A 19,319-nucleotide genomic window follows, 5' to 3' on the forward strand; every position below is an offset into this window, starting at 1 on the left:
TTTCTAAAGGTGCACTCCCTGTTGTTTTGAGGACAAAAATGGGGCAAGAAAAACTTTAAAACTTCGGCTTGCAGAGCAATTCCTGAAAGATAACTCTCTCTCTCACTCTCTCTCTCTCTCTCTCTCTCTCTCTAAACACTGCTGCCACCCCACAACCAAAGACGGCCGATGCCAAAAATTATCGGTGGTGAAAATTACTAAATAACAAGTGAGGTAGCATTATCTCTGTCCCTATGTCTTTTGGCAAATGAGAGAGCAGGATTCCAAGCAGAATTTACGCAAAACCTCCACCTCTGTTTGCAAGGTTAGTTGCTAATTTAATCTCAGCTGCGTTCTTAATAACAGTATCCCATTAGCTTAAAGTGCATGACAGAATATCTGTGTTATGTTCCATGGGATGACAGGTGCCAAGACAATGTTCTGTAAAAGGTGATTTCTTGTGTTGTCGGCGTGAGTGACTCTTATGCTCGGTACACCAGTCCTCCATGGCAATGATAGTCTGACCAGTCTATGGAATGCAACAACTGCAAGGAATACGATAGGGCCCCCTTCCCCCACCCCCTTACGCTAATCATCATCCTTAAAGAAACATAAAAGGATCTTAGATGGAGATTCGTGAACCCATTTCACATCACATTTCCGCAAAATACGACCAATATGGAACACCCTTCCGAAGACATTGTACACCAACCCCAACATGTCTTCCTATAAGACTTTAATTTTATACGAATTTTGTTAAGAACAGTTAAATATCTTGATTTTGTCTCCTTACAGATAACCAGTCTGCCGCAACAGTGAAACGACACTTCACAACGAAGTTCAACAAAGATCCTCCAACTGTTAACTCGGTTCAGCGATGGTACGAGCAATTTACAGCTTCAGGATGCTCCTGCTAAGGGAAAATCAACGGGTCAGTCTGCAGTGAGAAAATCAACCGTTGACCACGTACGGACGAGTTTCGCACTTAGCCGGAGAAGTCGACGAACAGACTAATCAGATAGCTGAACGCATAACAGCCGACGCTTTGGAAGATGTAAAGGAAACGACTGAAGCTGAAGTCCTACCACTTGTAATTGCTATGAGCCTGACTCCCGATGACCAAATCAGACGCTTTGTATTTTCTGCACAGTTGCAGTACCTAATGTACCTAATGGAAGAGGAGACGAAGCAACACATTTTGTGAATGCCACAGAGCACAAGCACAATGTGCAAATATTGGGACAGAGAATTCCCACGGTATCGTGCTGCACATTGGAGATTCACCAGAAGTTAATGTTTTCTGCACAGTCTCGCGGTTTAAAGTTTAATGGTCAGTTTTTCTTCTGCGAAAATACTGTTACAGGACACGTGTATCTGGACATGCTGGAAAATTCGCTCATGCCATACGAGACCGATAGTGTGGACTTCATCTACCAATGCCCTCCACCAACTTTCATCATGATGTTCGCGAATTTTCAAACAGGAAATTGAGAAACCGTGGGATCGCTCGTGACGCGCCCATGTCATTGCGTCCACTCTCCCGACCTCACGCCATGTGATTTTTTTCTTGTGTTTTGTTAAAGATTCACTGTTTATCCCTCCTTTTCCAACAAATCTAACTGAATTGCAAGTTCGCATCAACCGTACTTTTGAAGAGATTGATACGGACATGGTTCGCCGCAAGTTTGAGAAACTTGATTATTAACTTGATATCTGCAGAATCAGTAGGGCGCACATATGGAGCACATGTAAAAAAAAAAAAAAAAAAACCTTAAAAACTTCTTGAGTTTTTCTATGTTTTTACAAAGCCTTGTGACAATATGTCAAATACACTACTGGCCATTAAAACTGCTACACCAAGAAGAAATGCAGATGATAAATGGGTATTCATTGGACAAATATATTATACTAGAACTGACATGTGATTACATTTTCACGCAATTTGGGTGTATAGATCCTGAGAAATCACTAACCAGAACAACCACCTCTGGCGTAATAATGGCCTTCATACGCCTGGGCATTAAGTCAAACAGAGCTTGGATGACGTGTACAAGTACATATGCCCATGCAGCTTCAACACGATACCACACTTCATCAAGAGTCGTGACTGGCGTATTGTGACGAGCCAGTTGCTCGGCCACCATTGACCAGACGTTTTCATTTGGTGAGAGATCTGGAGAATGTGCTGGCCAGGGCAGCAGTCGAACATTTTCCCGTACAGGACCTGCAACATGCGGTCGTGCATTATCCTGTTGAAATGTAGGGTTTCGCAGGGATCGAATGAAGGATAGAGCCACGGGTCGTAACACATCTGAAATGTAACGTCCACTGTTCAAAGTGCCGGCAATGCGAACAAGAGGTGACCGAGACGTGTAACCAATGACACCCCTTACCATCACGCTGGGTGATACGCCAGTATGGCGATGACGAATATACGCTTCCAATGTGCGTTCACCGCGATGTCGCCAAACAAGGATGCAATCATCATGATGCTGTAAACAGAACCTGGATTCATCCGAAAAAATGACGTTTTGCCATTCGTGCACCCAGGTTCGTCGTTGAGTACACCATCGGAGGCGCTCCTGTCTGTGATGCAGCGTCAAGGGTAACCGAGCTGATAGTCCATGCTGCTGCAAACGTCGTCGAACTGTTCGTGCAGATGGTTGTTATCTTACAACCGTCCCAATCTGTTGACTCAGGGATGGAGACGTAGCTGCACGATCCGTTACAGCCATGCGGATAAGATGCCTGTCATCTCGACTGCTAGTGATACGAAGCCGTTGGGATCCAGCACGGCGTTCCGTGTTACCCTCCTGAACCCACCGATTCCATATTCTGCTGACAGTCATTGGATCCTGACCGACGCGAGCAGCAATGTCGCGATACGATAAACAGCAATCACGATAGGCTACAATCTAACGTTTATCAAAGTCGGAAACGTGATGGTACGCATTTCTCCTCCTCACACGAGGCGTCACAACAACGTTTCACCAGGCAACGCCGGTCTACTGCTGTTTGTGTATGAGAAATCGGTTGGAAACTTTCCTCATGTCAGCACGTTGTAGGTGCCACCACCGGCGCCAACCTTGTGTGAATGCTCTGAAAAGCAAATCATTTGCGTATCACAGCATCTTCTACCTGTCGGTTACATTTCGCGTCTTTAGCACGTCATCTTCGTGGTGTAGCAATTTTGATGGCCAGTAGTGTAATATAGCTACAGGAAATATGTGAAATTGCTTCAATAATTTGTAATAACCCCATATACCTAATTCAAATTGATTACGACACTAGTATTTTGTCTGCCACATATCACAATGTACTCCATGGCTCCGTGCCTATTGCTTGAATGTTCCGGAGGGTGTTGTGGTCGAATCTGCCTGTTCCGTTGTCTGCCGGTTCCTTGGCTGCGAGAAACGACTCTCCGGTTTGGAGAGAACTTCAGCGTTGCTGCTGGTGAGGAATGCAGCCAAATACCAGCCCGCATCATACTGGTTCTAGTTCTTTGGGTAGCGAGATACGGCCCACAGCTGCCTTTCAACTCTGGTATTATTGTTATGTTCGCCAAGTACATGCTGTTGGATGTTAGTCTACTGCAGCATTTGACCTATGCTGTCTTCACTGCCTTGCTTCTCGACCTTCCGTCGCAATATCCCGTACTACAGTGGACGGGGTTGATTGACAATGTGATGTTCTATTCGAGACTTTTTTGAAAATGTGTCGCTTATATTGTCTAGGATTTTTGACTTCTAACGCAGTATGTCTTGACAGCAAGTCTTCAGTGCCGATTCAGTCGTTACCAATCAGTATCAGCAACACCAGCACACAGCGGACATCCCCAGATAGTATGTACTCCCTCCTTCACCACAGACACATTCGGAAGTTGGTTTTGCGCTGTTCGACGCCAGTAGACGGTGAAGTCCCATGAGCCATTAAGAAGAGTGTGAGACCTCTTGAGGGACTGATTCTAGTGCGTCATTCTCAGTCTCTGTTTTATATCTGGGAGAAAACCATAGGTGCATCTCTGTCCTTGGACGTCATCTTGTCGTTTCTGCCACAGGAGGAGGATCTGTTTGTGGATTTGCAACTTGTTTGTGGCTCATATTCCTGTTAAATTCTGCTCTTCGTGATGTTCTTTCTTTAGAAAACACATCGCAGAGTTTTTCCGTATCTGGAGATTGAGTGGCCATATCCGAAGTATAGCTGCAACGCCTCAAGTGGCGCAGCACCAAAATCTCCCATCAGCCGAAGAACATTTCCGCTTACATGCATGTCTAAAAGAACAGGGACTGTTGCCAATCGACAGCTGTACGAAATTCTTTCGAAATTAATTCGCTGGCCGCGAAATCCTTGACATCACCTGTATTAAGCATAGATCTACTACACAATAGTTACACATGAGAACTTGAGAATAACCGAGACGTGAATCCGGATTTCCCGCTTATCGCTAGCGGTCGCTTTAACCACTTCGACTGTCCATGCACGCATCCCGGACCGGCCAAAAGTTCCACATGTCACACGTTCTACACCCTACACTAAATTCATTACCTAATGCTTGCACCATGACATAAGGCAGTGTGTCGTGTGATAGGATCGGTCCGTGGAGCGTGCTTGAATATAAAAAAAGGAAAGAAAATACTGTTGCGTGGTAGAGCTATCCTCATACATTTGATGACAAGGAATTCGCAGTCAGCGAATTAATTTCGAAAGAATATTTCCGCCCTGCACCCCGTTAACTACTAGAGAAAGTGTTATGAGGAAAATTATATGCGCCAAAGCGCTCATACTGTATCCCCTGATCTCAGTTAGAATAGAGTTATGATGAGTTCTTACTGTCTGCATTGGTAGTTTATAATCGTAATTCGCTACGCTAATAATTTTTTCATCGTGTTGCTGCCTGTCTTGTTCATATCTTCAATGCATACATATTCTAATGACTACTGTCTCGTCGATTGGCTGTCCGTTTCAGTTCCAAGTAATTATCACATCCTCTCCTCGATGCCTTAAAAATTACTTTATCCTTGCTCGACCTCTTCCTTTTCCGCAAAACTTTCCCTTCAAAAATATTAATGATGAAGGTATAGTGGCTGATGACATTCCGAATAATTTTTTTTTTTTACCATTTCCTCTGATAATCTCTCTTCGTTTTCTTTCTTCAACACTTCTAAATTGAATGCCCCTAGCTACATACAGGCGTTGATATAAGTGACCGGGGACAGTTGGAAATGTGTACCCCGACCGGGACTCGAACCCAGGATCTCCCGCTTATATGGCATGCGCTCTATCCATCTGAGCCACCGAGGGCGCAGGAGAGTGCGACTGCAGGGACTTATCTCTGGCACGCCTCCCGTGAGACTCTCATTCTCAACTTACTGTCCCGCACTATTTCATAGTGCTTCTGCCCATTATACTCACTACTCGCAGCTTGTTACCGATTCCCTTAAGAGTTCGGGCACTGTTTGTGCATCCGCACAGAAGAAAATGGTCCAATGGCCGGTGAACCTCAATTATATATATATGAAGATGGAATCTGTTCTTTCGGACATGTCCGAAAGAACAGATACCATTTACATATATATACTTCTAAATTGGTTTTTCCTTCCGTCCTGCTCGTTCTTGCCATTTTGCGGCATATCCACGTTTCAACTGGTTCAATAAGTGCACTCTAATTTTGTCATTCATCCAAAATGGCGCCAAGTAGTCCGGTGATGGTCTTTCTCTTCATGGACCTGTTGCCTAATTTTATAACTGGGCCTCTTAAAAGGCTCCATCTTAATGACAGGTACGTGGTGTTTTCAGGCCCAACAGACAAGTTAATTCCTTAACATCACTGATGTAATTCTTGACGAACTTCTTACAGGTCACTTCAGGAGTATCTCTTCAAAAGAATCTCCACGTCGTCGACATATACCATCACTTCTACGAGCCTATAAAAGAAAACCTTGGAATTAGTAAAACTTTGAAGGTCGATGAAAATGGACGATTTTTTGGAGTAATTCATGTCCAGACATGAAAATTATTTCACTGTTACTCGCTTAAAAGTTGGACAGGGAAGAGAAATATTGGTGGTTGACTGGTGTGGTGGGCCGACCGTTGTGACCGAGCGGTTCTAGGCACTTCAGTCCGGAAACGCGCGACTGTTACGGTCGCAGGTTCGAATCCTGCCTCGGGCATGGATGAGTGTGATGTCCTTAGGTTAGTTAGGTTTAAGTAGGTCTCAGTCTAAGGGACTGATGACCTCAGATGTTAAATCCCATAGTGCTCAGAGCCATTTGAACCATTTTTGAACTGGTGTGGTGGTTGTCGCTTGTCGCAGGTGAAGGACCACCCGTTCGTGAGCGGCAACGAGGCGTGCCGGCCGCTGGTGATGGAGACGCTGCGCTACCTGTACGACCTGGAGATGCGCGACGGCGAGCAGCAGACGCCCGACTGCGCGCGGCCGCGGGTGCCGCACGAGCTGCTGTTCGCCGTGGGCGGTTGGAGCGGCGGCAGCCCCACCAACTGCCTCGAGATCTACGACACGCGCGCCGACCAGTGGGTCAAGGTGCGCGCGCGCCTGCTCGTCGCCATAGGCCGCGCGTCTACTCCGCGAAGGCTGGCTATTAGGCCACATCACTTAACTCATTTGTCTAGGATTCCCACTGGCGTACTTGTTTTGGTATAGCTGCACTGCGCTCAATCGTACACAAACACGACTCGGTTTGTTCGTGACATGAATACCAGACCATTCTGCTGCTTACAGTACACTGCGTCAATCACACAGCCTGCAACACACAAAGAACGCGTGGCATGTGGTCAGAGGAACTTTCATTCGTCAGCGCCATCTACAGTGGGCATGACTCCGGTCATCAGTTTTATTGATGTGTATTCAGACTGAAGTGACGAGTGAACATTTGTACTAAAGGCAGGGTTCGAACCCAGGTCTCCTCCTCGCTAGGCAGATGGGCTAACCACTATATTACCCTGGCACAGTGGCTTTGTACATCTGCACAGACTGCCCTAACACGCCTCCCTCCTCAGTCCAAATTCCCATTCACGGCGCAGCCCACTTGGTACTCCCCCTACACTCGAACAGTATTGCAGAGTTTCTCCAATTGTATTAGAATAGCACCTCAGCATCGAAAGAAAAGGGGAATTCCACCTGAAGCCAAAGTGTAGGTGCTTCATTCAAATGATTAAAGAGTGGGGCGTGCTGGAGAGTCCGTGCAGTTGTGCAATGCCACTGTGCGAGGATGCCGTAGTGGTTATCGCATCTGTCTCGTGAGCAGGGGACCCGAATTCGAATCCCGGCCTTGGTACAAATTTTCATTCGTCACTTCAGTCTGCTTACATACGTAATATATTTTTGAAAGCTGAAAAGGTCTCTTGAACTGTTGTGGCGTAACAAGACAGCTACGCCACACTGAAGTAGCCGAAAGGCACGCGTAATCTCACTTAGGCTAGATAGAGGTCTGAAACAGGATACGTAGTGAATGGTAGCAAGAAATGTACGTAGCTGCTATAATACTTAACTTTTAATCCTTCATTTGAATACAGCATTCCTTGATGATACAAGTGAGACTCTATCTTAAAATGGTTAATGGCGCCTTGCTAGGTCGTAGCCATGGACTTAGCTGAAGGCTATTCTAACTGTCTCTCGGCAAATGAGAGAAAGGCTTCGTCCGTGTAGTCGCTAGCAATGTCGTCCGTACAACTGGGGCGAGTGCTATCCCGTATCTCGAGACCTGCCTTGTGGTGGCGCTCGGTCTGCGATCACACAGTGGCGACACGCGGGTCCGACATGTACTAAATGGACCGCGGCCGATTTAAAGCTACCACCTAGCAAGTGTGGTGTCTGGCGGTGACACCACATGAACCATATAATTTCGTTTGATGCAAAGTAAGAGTTAAGAACACGCCTGTTAACACAAAAGTGAAGACTTGCAGGAAAAAGGAGAAAACCATTTTTGTAGACTTAAAACATTCGGAACGACAAAATAGTAGGAAGAGCAAAATAATTCTGCTGTCTAGGAGGTGCGATTTCACAGAATGCCAACAGCAAGAATTACAATATGGACTGGCGTAGATAATCAAATGTATATATTGGTACTAAAAATTTGCGAGGACTTTAATGTCCCAGTAATGTGGGCACTGAGCACAGCATTTTATGGAAATGAGCGTGGAGCCTGGAAAAACCAGAGAGAAGCACGAAAGAGTCGATTGCGTTGTTGAGTAGGAGACCCCGAGGGGTCTGTTCAGCCACCTAGCTGGATTTTTTTTCCTTCGTGCACAACGAGAAATCATGATGCATGAGTGTTGTGTTGTAAGTGTAACTGTTGGGGGACGGAGACTAATTGCTTGGAGTAATGAAACGCTACCGCTCCTCCTTGTTAATATTATTTATGATCTCTCATTAAACTTTTGATTCAATGTGCGTTTCACTTTGGGCGCAGTCCACATTCACGTTGGGCGGGGGGGGGGGGGGGTGCAGGAGGGAGGGAGGGGTAAACTCAATTCCGCTCACACGTGCACCGCAAAGAAGCATGCAATTATTCAACTACTAGCGGTTTCTTCACAAGAACAGCGCCCTGAAGAGATCCAGAGATAATTAGCCAGTGCTATGCGGGTACCCACGTGACTGCACTAAGTATTCATCACTATTCACATAATACGTGAGAAGTAGTATTATATCTGTTCAACGGCTTACTAATTTGTTACACGAAAGGACATTGTTACTTATTTACCGTAACCGCAGTTACCAGTGACTCTTACGTAAACTTCTGTCATACAGTTGAGCGGCGCGTGGACACAATGGGCCATATCGCGGATGCGCGCCAGAAATATGTCACTCGAAAGCGTACAAAATCCTAAGTATTTGACCTACACGGCCCTGCACAGCATCATTGGAATCTGGGTGAAAAAACCCGTATAATTATCTAGGTTAAAATTAATATACATTAAATGTTTCCAGTTATAACTGGAACCAGTCACCTCTTGTGATTCCTCTATATGGATCGACTTCACAAACATGTGGCGGTAGGATGCTAACCAGAGATGAAGTCACAAATGACACAGATTTCGCAGAATTTACTATTTCAACTACTTCAAACTGTTTGCGGTGCCTCATTGAACTTACAGTGAACAAACAACTCACTAGATACCTCGGCTAAGACGATTTAACTCAGCTTCCAAGGCTACCTGGCGGCTATGGGCCAACGGCCACAGGTCCAGCAAAGCAGATTCATCAGAGTCTGGACTGAATACGCAGATGCCTTGACTGACACACTCACCTGGTAAACAAAACAGAATAAACAGCAGGAGTTCGAATCAGGGGGCCACCTGAAACAGTAACAAGGCCTGTATCCTAACCAAAGCAGCATAACTAAGCCAAGTTCAAAAATCTCACTCCTACGCGAAATTTATATCAAAATTTCTTCAACTGAGTCTAATCGCTAAGAAAATGAAGCTGCTCCGATTTACGAAGACCTTGTTCAACAGTACATAGCAGTGTATGCTAAAAGCGTGCGTTCCTCACCAACTCAGGACACACGGGCGAGGGTGAGGTCAAGCAGTGCTTGCCACTACCCGCGCTTTACGTGAGGGCAGGTGACCATCTCCTTCCTGAAAGCAACCTCTCTGAGCCTCCCTTAAGACTCAAAGAAATTAAGTTGGCATCCGGAGCCTACAGTGCTACACTACCCTCTGGCTCAGGTGGGGCGTATTAGAAACATACTTGTAAATTAGTTATTCAGTTCATTTTCATAGAAGAGGGAATATGAGGAAGGAAGACGGACTGCTATGGGTAAATAAACAAAGATACATGCGAGCATTTCCTTTCATTATCGGCTGGCGATCAAGTTGCAGCGATACGAAATTTGAAAACAGTTAGCTGCTGGCAACAAGTTGTGGCACAAATTGCACACATGAGACACTGCTGACAAGCCGGAATTGAATCTAGGACAGTGGACAAAAGTCTGTATATCAGAAAGTTTACGTTATCACTTCTCCTCTTGTCGGACTACGCGAAGATTTCTTCCGCCACCAGGATTAGAGAAGATTACTTCATAGGTGAGAGCCACCAAAAGTTTTGGCGTCGACTACAGACGAATAAGAGAGAAGTATAAACTGGACACATTTGAAATGACATCCTATGCAAGAGAGTCAAAAATTGAGTGGACAGACAGTGTATAAGATAACAGGAAAGAAGCAATTTACCGGAGCACTTATTTTTGGACCACTTCTCTATTCTCCCAGCATATTTGTTCCTGAGTTACGCAGTTATCTCAAACATTAGTATGTAATTAAAGTGAATTAGAAAACAAGGACCTTCCTTCAAACCACCTGTCTTTGTTGACTTATGGAACGTAGTAGTTTTCTCGTGGCAGACAGCACTGCACTGACTTCTCTTGAAAGCACTTTGGTTGCTACTGAGAGCGGGATGGTCGCTGCAGGTGAACGAGGTAGACCCTACTGGGCCGCGCGCATACCACGGCACCGCCGTCATCGGTCACGACATCTACGTCATCGGCGGCTTCGACGGCATGGACTACTTCAACTCGTGCCGCCGCTTCAACGTCGTCACCAAGGTGTGGCGCGAGGTGGCGCCCATGCACAGCAGGAGGTGCGTTACCCCATAACACACACCCAGCTCTGCGAAACAGTTGTCCAACACGATGTGCCCCACTTCGAAGTATATTCAGCTTCACATTATTCTTAATTTTTTATCAGTTTTTACACTCTTAATCTAAACATCGGTTTCTTACACATTAGTGACTATCTAGGTTGGGTTGGCATCTCACATTACTATTCCGCGAAAGGTCACACCTGCATCCGACCTATCAATTAAGCTTTCTTGTTAATATAAACGTTACATCACATGGTACTATGTCATACTGAAGACAAATATCACAGGCGAAACCAACGTTTCAGCCACGGTTACAGTGGCCTTCTTCTGGGCCTACAGGTAGACGCAGAATAAAGCCACTTTAACCGTTGCCAAAGTGTTCGTTTCATAATTATTTACAGCTAAATACGGTACCATTCCTACCCAAAAAAACTTTCATGTTAACTAAATGAGTCTGTGGTAGGCTATGCAGGTACATTAACCATTTTGTGTTTCTCACGAATGATAGCGATGAGTATCTATATAATGTGTCTTGTATTTGTGTTATGGTTCAGTTTGAAACAAAGGGCGGAACGACGGTAAAATATATTGTTGGCATGTAGCCTCCTCCTCTCATTATGCACCAAATGGGCACAAAGCGGTGGACAAATTGCTGTCAACACTATTAGGTGTCGTGACTCCGTCAGACACTTCGGAGGGATTTGAGATTTACCACTGGATACAGTAAACTGATCACAAATTAAATCTACCACCTCTCCTCTCTTCAGAAAATTCCTACCGTCGCGTCCTTGGAGGTTTTATGAAGTCACACGAAGTCCTACTCGCGACAGCAGCACTCACATTTCCATACAGACCATCATCGGGCCGCTGTCACTTGACTGGGCAAGCCGGCGAAAAGGAGGCCATTTCCAAACTGTGTCAGGTGCTGATAACACTGTCTCATACGAGTATATGGCATCTCTGCGTCTTTCAGTGAATACCCAACATCTGACTCTGTTCACGCGCCTTATATACTAACCAGATCTGGTAAGCACGCAGACACGATAACATTAACGCAGTCTGGTGGTTGGTCTACCTGTCAGAGAACTGCAGCTCCCATCATTTAAGTACCCGACGAATCCGACCACGCCTTGCGTTTGATTTTTTTGTCAGCAGTGTAAATGTATTTTGTTCGCTCAATCAAATAAAGCCGAACACGTCACTTTTATCAAACATCGCCCCCGAGCAAGTGCTCATTCCCTAAACTGCAACACTCGCCTAGAAAACCGGAACCCAGTAGAGCTGCTGGCTAACCCCTAGATTTCGCGAGCTCCAAGCAACTCCAGGAAATTTAGCATCTAACCATTTCAGCCGTTTAGTCTCTAGAGCAGATGTGACGCACCCCCGTTGGCCACTTCCCGGTCCTGCTAATATGCCTGCTCTGCAAAATGGTGCTTCCTGCCAGGAATTGTCAAATGTTTGTTTCCAAAATGTGATGGGAAAAATCAGTCTTCGTGCGAAATTCATTTTCATTTCAACGAGCGCAGTAGGCTTCGACCTCAAACCACGTAGGTGGATAACAGAAAGTCTAGCCCAGCGTCTCTAGGCTGAACAAAACACCGTTTCACCAGATCGTGCAAACCGGTTCTGCACAAGCAAAAGCCAAGTGGACGAGTCCACGTGTGCCACCAAGAAATATGTGTTAGACCTTTGTTGGTCAAGTTCTGACGATAAAAATTACCTCACTTACCAGATTCCTCTAAACCGAGCGCCATCACGCTGGAGCATGATAATAACCTCGCCTAAAGAGAAGGCCGTATTTCGTTACGGATATTAATAACGCAACCGAAATGGTCTCAGGTGTATACAAAACAAGCTGCTCTCTGAACGGATGAGTTGCAGGGTAAGTGCAGAGAATCTTAGGTACGTGATCAAATGTGTCCAAGCATCAATTAGTGAACTTTAATGCGGTATGTGTCCATCCTTTGCGATGGTTTGAACTCTGCTGAGGACCCTTTCAGTGAGGTCTCTTAATGTTCGTGGAGGAATGGTAGCCCATTCTTGCTCAAGAGCCGAAACCGGAGAAGGTAGTGATGCTGAACACGGGTTTTGGAACGAACCCATCCCAGAACCATTTATCAGCTTTGAGATCGCTACTCTGGGCAGGCCAGTCCATTTCATGAATGTTGTTCTCTACAAGCCACTGACATATATGCTTCTTTAAGACACGGTAGTCATGCTGATACAATCATCGGGTGCGAAGAGCACCTTTACTGCAACCACCATATGATGCTGTAAAATGTGTTCGTATCCTTATGCATTTAGCGTTTTCATAAGCACGACAACGGGACCACAAGATGGTAACAACATCTCTGTACTTCACCATTGGTACTACTCAGATAATATTCTACAGGCATTCGCCATACCCATACACTGCAACATGGTATAGTGTGATTCATTACTCTGTATCACTGGTTTCCGGTTATCCACCGTCTATTATCGTCGCCCTGTGCACCATCTCAAATGTCGCTTATCATTGACTACTAAAATGTATGCTTTGTGAGGAGCTGCTCGAGCATTATATCTCATTCTTTTTAACTTCCTCTACTAACTGCAATGCTGGTAGCACCTTGGAATTCACGAGTAATTGTTTCACTGATTTCATACAATTTTTTACAACCTGCTTCCACAATGCTCGACGGTCTGGATGGTCTTGTTCCTTCACATTTTCACTTCACAGCCACATCACTAACAGTCGACACGGGCAGCTTTAAAACGGTTGCTACGTCCGTGACTTGTTACTCAGGCCACGTTTAATGGGTAGTTTACTTTCGAAGTCACTAAACTCTCCTGTTTCTCTACCGACAACACAGTACACCCGCCTCCTTTTATGCTGGTGGGTCCGCCTCTCCTGTCGTCTACTGTTAAATTCCGCGTTAGATAGAATGTCCGGATTCTTTTCAACAGATAATGTACTTGGCTATTAAACTGTCCCAACCAGTGTGTGGACAGATACACGGAATACAAATTTGCCACTCTTAACACCAACGAGATCCTACGAGAGGGCAAAATTGCGATGGAGCGTCATTGAAAATGTCGGAATGCAAACCAGAGAGTTTTTATCCGTCACCGTCGTACCCTACCCATCTGTAACCCTAAAACACTCGCTGTTCTAAATTACACTACTGGCCATTAAAATTGCTACACCACGAAGATGACGCGCTACAGACCCGAAATTTAACCGACAGGAAGAAGATGCTGTGGTATGCTAATGATTAGCTTTTCAGAGCATTCACACAAGGTTGGCGCCGGTGGTGGCACCTACAACGTGCTGACACGAGGAAAGTTTCCAACCGATTTCTCATACACAAACAGCAGCTGACCGGCGTTGCCTGGTGAAACCTTGTTGTGATGCCTCATATAAGGAGGGGAAATGCGTACCTTCATGTTTCCGACTTTGATAAAGGTCGGATTGTAGCCTATCGCGATTGTGGTATATCCTATCGCGACATTGCTGCTCGCATTGGTCTAGGTCCAATGACTGTTAGCAGAATATGGAATCGGTGGGTTCAGGAGGGTAATACGGAACGCCGTGGTGCATCCCAACGGCCTCGTATCACTAGCAGTCGAGACGACAGGCATCTTATCCGCATGACTGTAACGGATCGTGCAGCCACGTCTCGATACCTGAGTCAACAGATGGGGACGTTTGAAAGATAACAACCATTTGCACGAACAGTTCGACGACGTTTGCAGCAGCATGGACTATCAGCTCGGAGACCACGGCTGCGCTTACCCTTGACGCTGCATCACAGACAGGAGCGCCTGCGATGGTGTACTCAACGACGAACCTGGGTGCACGAATGGCAAAACGTTATTTTTTCGGATGAATCCAGGTTCTGTTTACAGCGTCATGATGGTCGCATCCGTTTTTGGCAACATCGCGATGAACGCACATTGGAAGCGTATATTCGTCATCGGGATACTGGCGTATCATCCGGCGTGATGGTATGGGGTGCTATTGGTTACACGTCTTGGTCACCTCTTGTTCGCATTGACGGCACTTTGAACAGCTGACGTTACATTTCAGATGTGTTACGACCCGTGGCTCTACCCCTCATTCGATCCCTGCCAAACCCTACATTTCAACAGAATAATGCACTACCGCACGTTGCAGTTCCTGTGCGGGCCTTTCCGGATACAGAAAATGTTCGACTGCTGCCCTGGCCAGCACATTCTCCAGATCTCTCACCAATTGAAAACGTCTGGTCAATGGTGGCCGAGCAACTGGCTCGTCACAATACGCCAGTCACGACTCTTGATGAAGTGTGGTGTCGTGGTGAATCTGCATGGCCAGTTGTACCTGTACACGCTATCCAAGCTCTGTTTGACTCAATGCCCAGACGTATCAAGGCCGTTATTACGACCAGAGGTGGATGTTCTGGGTAGTGATTTCTCAGGATCTATGCACCCAAATTGCGTGAAAATGTAATCACATGTCAGCTCTAGTATAATATATTTGTCCAATGAATACCCGTTTATCATCTGCAATTCTTCTTGGTGTAGCAATTTTAATGGCCAGTAGTACAATCATCCAGCGGTACGTTTAGAAGTGTGTGGTAGCCTGGTGATGTAGACCGGTCCTTTATTGGTCCCCGGGTGATGATGTCCGCGGTGCAGGTGCTACGTGAGCGTGGCGATGCTGGGCGACATCATCTACGCGATGGGCGGTTACGACGGCCACCACCGGCAGAGCACCGCCGAGCGTTACGACCACCGCACCAACCAGTGGTCGCCCATCGCGCCCATGAACGCCCAGCGCTCCGACGCCAGCGCCACCTCGCTAGACGGTAAACACCACCTAATCAGACTTTTCCGATCTACACAGGTTACTGAGTAACTAAACTCTCGTACGAGAGTGAGTCAAATGAAAACCTTAAATAGTTTTTTAAATATTATTTATTGTGCAGAAGTGGTACAAGACTGTATCACTTTTCAACATAATCTGCCCCACGGTCAATGCAAGTCCTCCAACGCTTACAAAGTGCATTAATTTATTTATTAAAAAATTCTTTTGGTAGTCCGCGAAACAACTCATGCACCACGTGGCGTACCTCTTCATCAGAACGGAACTTCTTCCTTCCCATTGCGTCTCTGAGTGGTCCAAACACATGGAAATCACTTGGGGCAAAGTCTGGTGAGTATGGTGGATGAGGAAGACACTCAAAAAACAGGTCGCCCCAGTAACGTTTCTTGCAAGGATGCCATCACCTACTCGTTCAAAGCGCCGAAGAAGTTATTCACAAGCATCAACACGTCGTTCTCTCATTTCAGGAGTCAGCTCCCGTGGCACCCATCTCGCAGACACTTTGTGAAACTGGAGCACATCATGCACAATGTGGTGTGCGGACCCATGACTAATCTGTAAACATGCTGCAATGTCATTCAGTGTCACTCGGCGGTTTTCCTTCACTATGGCTTCAACTGCTACAATGTTCTGTGGAGTCACAACTCGTTGTATCTGACCTGGACGAGGAGCATCTTAGACTGAAGTCACACCATTTGCGAAATTCCTACTCCATTCGTAGACTTACTGCTATGACAAACATGCATCACCGTTCTGAACCTTCATTCGTCGATGAATTTCAACGGGTTTCACACTTTCACTACGCAAAAACCGAATAACAGAACGTTGTTCTTCCCTGGTGCAAGTCGCCAATGCGGCGGCCATCTTTATACTGATACTGCGACGGTATGTGTGCATCTGCACTATGCTGCCACCTACAGGCCATTCTGCTCGCAGCTTGTAGCATGCTTACCAACTTACAGGATAACGGCGCCAAAGTTCGATTTGTTATTACAAATTTAAGGTTTTCATTTGACTCATCCTCGTATATTTGGAGGTATTTCGCCCATGCTCCGCTGTCGACTCTAATATTTTTAGTGTGATATTTGGCAACTGTTTCAATAGGGCACAACAGTGGTTTTCCTATACCGTGTGCAAATAGCATTCTGTCCTGCAGGCAATATAAATATCAGAAGATATGTCTTTGAACAGCTGCTTTCAATTTGTTTTCATTAATGCTTTTCCTTTTTTGAGGTCCCTCACTGATTTCTTTTCTGCGGTTAGTTGAATTTCAATTCTTCTGTATGTGGAGGTCAAAATCTCTAACTTTTCATCTCTCTCTGTTTTGTAGGTGTTGCCTTTGTGCCACTGGTAGAAGCAAGTGGTGTCAGTTCTTCAGAAGTCACTGAGTTGTTGAGATATTGCGGCTCTTCTGATCCTCCAGTTTCGTGATTTGCTTCTTCACCAGACATTGGTGGAGCCGACGGTTCAGACTCTGTGTCATCATTCTCAATGATTGGAATAGATGGATTTCGTCTGTATACAAATATGTCTACAGCAAAAAATGGTTCAAATGGCTCTTAGCACTATGGGACTTAACATCTGAGGTCATCAGTCCCCTAGAACTTAGAACTACTTAAACCTAACTAACCTAAGGACATCACACACATCCATGCCCGAGGCAGGATTCGAAACTGCGATCGTAGCGGTCTCGCGGTTCCAGACTGCACCGCCTAGAACCGCACGGCCACTTCGGCCGGCCTGTCTACAGCACAAAGGTCGCGATCGGTAAAGACATTTGGACTGAATATACACTCATTCGTATATTCCTGTAGTTTTGAACTCAGATACAGCCACTGAGATTTTTGATACTCTTGAATATGCCCGAATAAATGGACCAGCTAAAGATAAGGCTTGTGTATTTTCATGTATAGATCACATTCCTTCTGAAAAGCTCCTTTCAAAGTAGAATAGAAAGTTACAACCAAAGGCTGCAGCCTGTATGAGCAATGGGATGGTCAGGGGACCGGACCATAGTAAACAGATTATTTTACATAACATCTAGGACTGCAAAATTGTGTGGTGTTTTGCTTCGACAGATTGAAGAACAACTCTTTGTCACTCCAACCTTTTCGTGAGCATTCGTGTGTAGCACAAGGTAAGGTTTTTTCTTTTCTTGGCAAGGGGCTCATCCTTTTTTTAGGGATAAATAAACATTGGAGGAATGTGAAATCCTGCCGTACTCATACTGTGGCACTTATCACTGTCACTAACATTGTCCTTCCCAGCTGGTCACTGAGTCGACGCTTTTCTTGCCCTTAGTGGTAGCTACTGTTCCGGGATCTCGTACCATTGTGATACCAGTTTCACCTGTATTGTACATGTGATCTTGCGTGCAATCAGTTGCAGAAAAAACTTTTACGTGTTTCCAAAATATCTCTTCGCATAACCACGGTTGAATCTAGTGATTCTGTTAACTCTAGCATGTTCGGTTTTTCTAATGCTCATGGTTGGATTTCGTTTCAAAAAACTGTCAGACAGGTTCTTTCTCGGCAACGCTCATTTTGAGAAAATATGTGTGCCATGTCGTGTTTCTGAGCCAACTCAGAAACTGGCTTTCGTACTTCCTGCATGGACAGACTAAAAAAAATTCTAAAATTCTATTGGCAAGTGTTTCTTCCTCTTGTTATTGAGTGAAAGTAGAATTAGATCCCAGATGAAATTTAGTTGCCTTATGTTTCTACATAAGTTCTTCTAGAGCTTTGAATGAGATAATGAACAATTTGCTTGCTGCACTAATGGAATTTCGTTCATCAATAAAATTCAACGCATTTTTAAGAGCGTCTTCGGACAACTTCCCCGATTAGTGGTTCTTTCCCGTGTTCTTGGCTTCTGTATCAGGGCCAACGTGGATACTTAAAATAAGTCATGTTATAATTCCATTGACAACAAGCGTTTAACTACATGCAGGCCATCGAAGGTAGCCTACTGCAATTACACCATTGTTACCTATTGGGGCTATCCGTTCTGTTTGGTTGAAGAAATCGTCCTTGAAGGTTAAGAACAACAAAAATAGTTGCGTAACACAGTAAATTGAATCTTATGAAACACTAGTATTCAGGGAACGTCACGCTGTGAAGAACAATTGTTAACGCGAAGAAACAAGAAAATTAGAGCAGATGCACATTAAAAGATTCCCCAAACACAACTGCACATCAGATGATTCGGTAACGGCGTCTCCTGAGAAGTGGTTTACCATACTGCTATGAAGAGCACAGCGCCTACCAAGGTTCCTCCAGATAGAAATAAAAGCTGAAATCAACCTACGGGGCTACCTCCGTATTCTCCCTGTTTCGAATTATCTCTCTTGTCAAATATTCCCCGTATCTACTATCACTTCTTCTCGGAGATTTTTCCAGATGGTTTTATTTTAGTCAGTATATTTCACCATCCTCCTACTATTGTTTGCTTGAAACTCTCTCCTTTTGTTTGATAGTTTCGTTGCTCTTTGTGATATTTTCTTTTGTCTTCTTTATACCCACCTCCTCTTCGCCGTTTGCCTAAATACGTTTCTTACTTAACTGCCTTTTTCGTCTAATGTATGTGTAATGCTCATTTTATAAGTTTCTGATGCTGTTGCATCATCTAATCTCATAAACCTCCCTATTCTCATAGACAACTTACTGTCTACTTTTCGGATCTCCTTCCTGATGAATTACATGTACATGACAACTCTGCAATTCACACTTAAGTGTCAGGTAAAGGGTTTATCGAACCATTTTCACACAATTTCTCTACCGTTCCTCTCTCTAACAGAACGGGAGAAAAACGAACACTTTAACCTTCCAGTGCGAGCTCCGATTTCTTTTATTTTATTGTAATGGTCATTTCTTCACATGAATCTCGGTGTCAACA

At 45.1% G+C, this 19,319-nt stretch overlaps 1 protein-coding gene across 1 annotated transcript in view; it reads left to right on the forward strand.

Moving 5' to 3' along the window:
• The window catches only part of LOC124775751 (kelch-like protein 10), a 159,102-nt gene that overhangs the window by 71,786 nt on the left and 67,997 nt on the right, over positions 1-19,319 (forward strand). The window contains exons 5-7 of the mRNA XM_047250580.1: positions 6,293-6,520; positions 10,407-10,576; positions 15,239-15,408. Coding sequence (XP_047106536.1) covers positions 6,293-6,520; positions 10,407-10,576; positions 15,239-15,408 — 568 coding nt within the window. The remainder of the gene's footprint in view (positions 1-6,292; positions 6,521-10,406; positions 10,577-15,238; positions 15,409-19,319) is intronic.

This window comes from Schistocerca piceifrons, chromosome 2 (assembly GCF_021461385.2).
Source record: "Schistocerca piceifrons isolate TAMUIC-IGC-003096 chromosome 2, iqSchPice1.1, whole genome shotgun sequence".
Classification (NCBI taxonomy): domain Eukaryota; kingdom Metazoa; phylum Arthropoda; class Insecta; order Orthoptera; family Acrididae; genus Schistocerca; species Schistocerca piceifrons.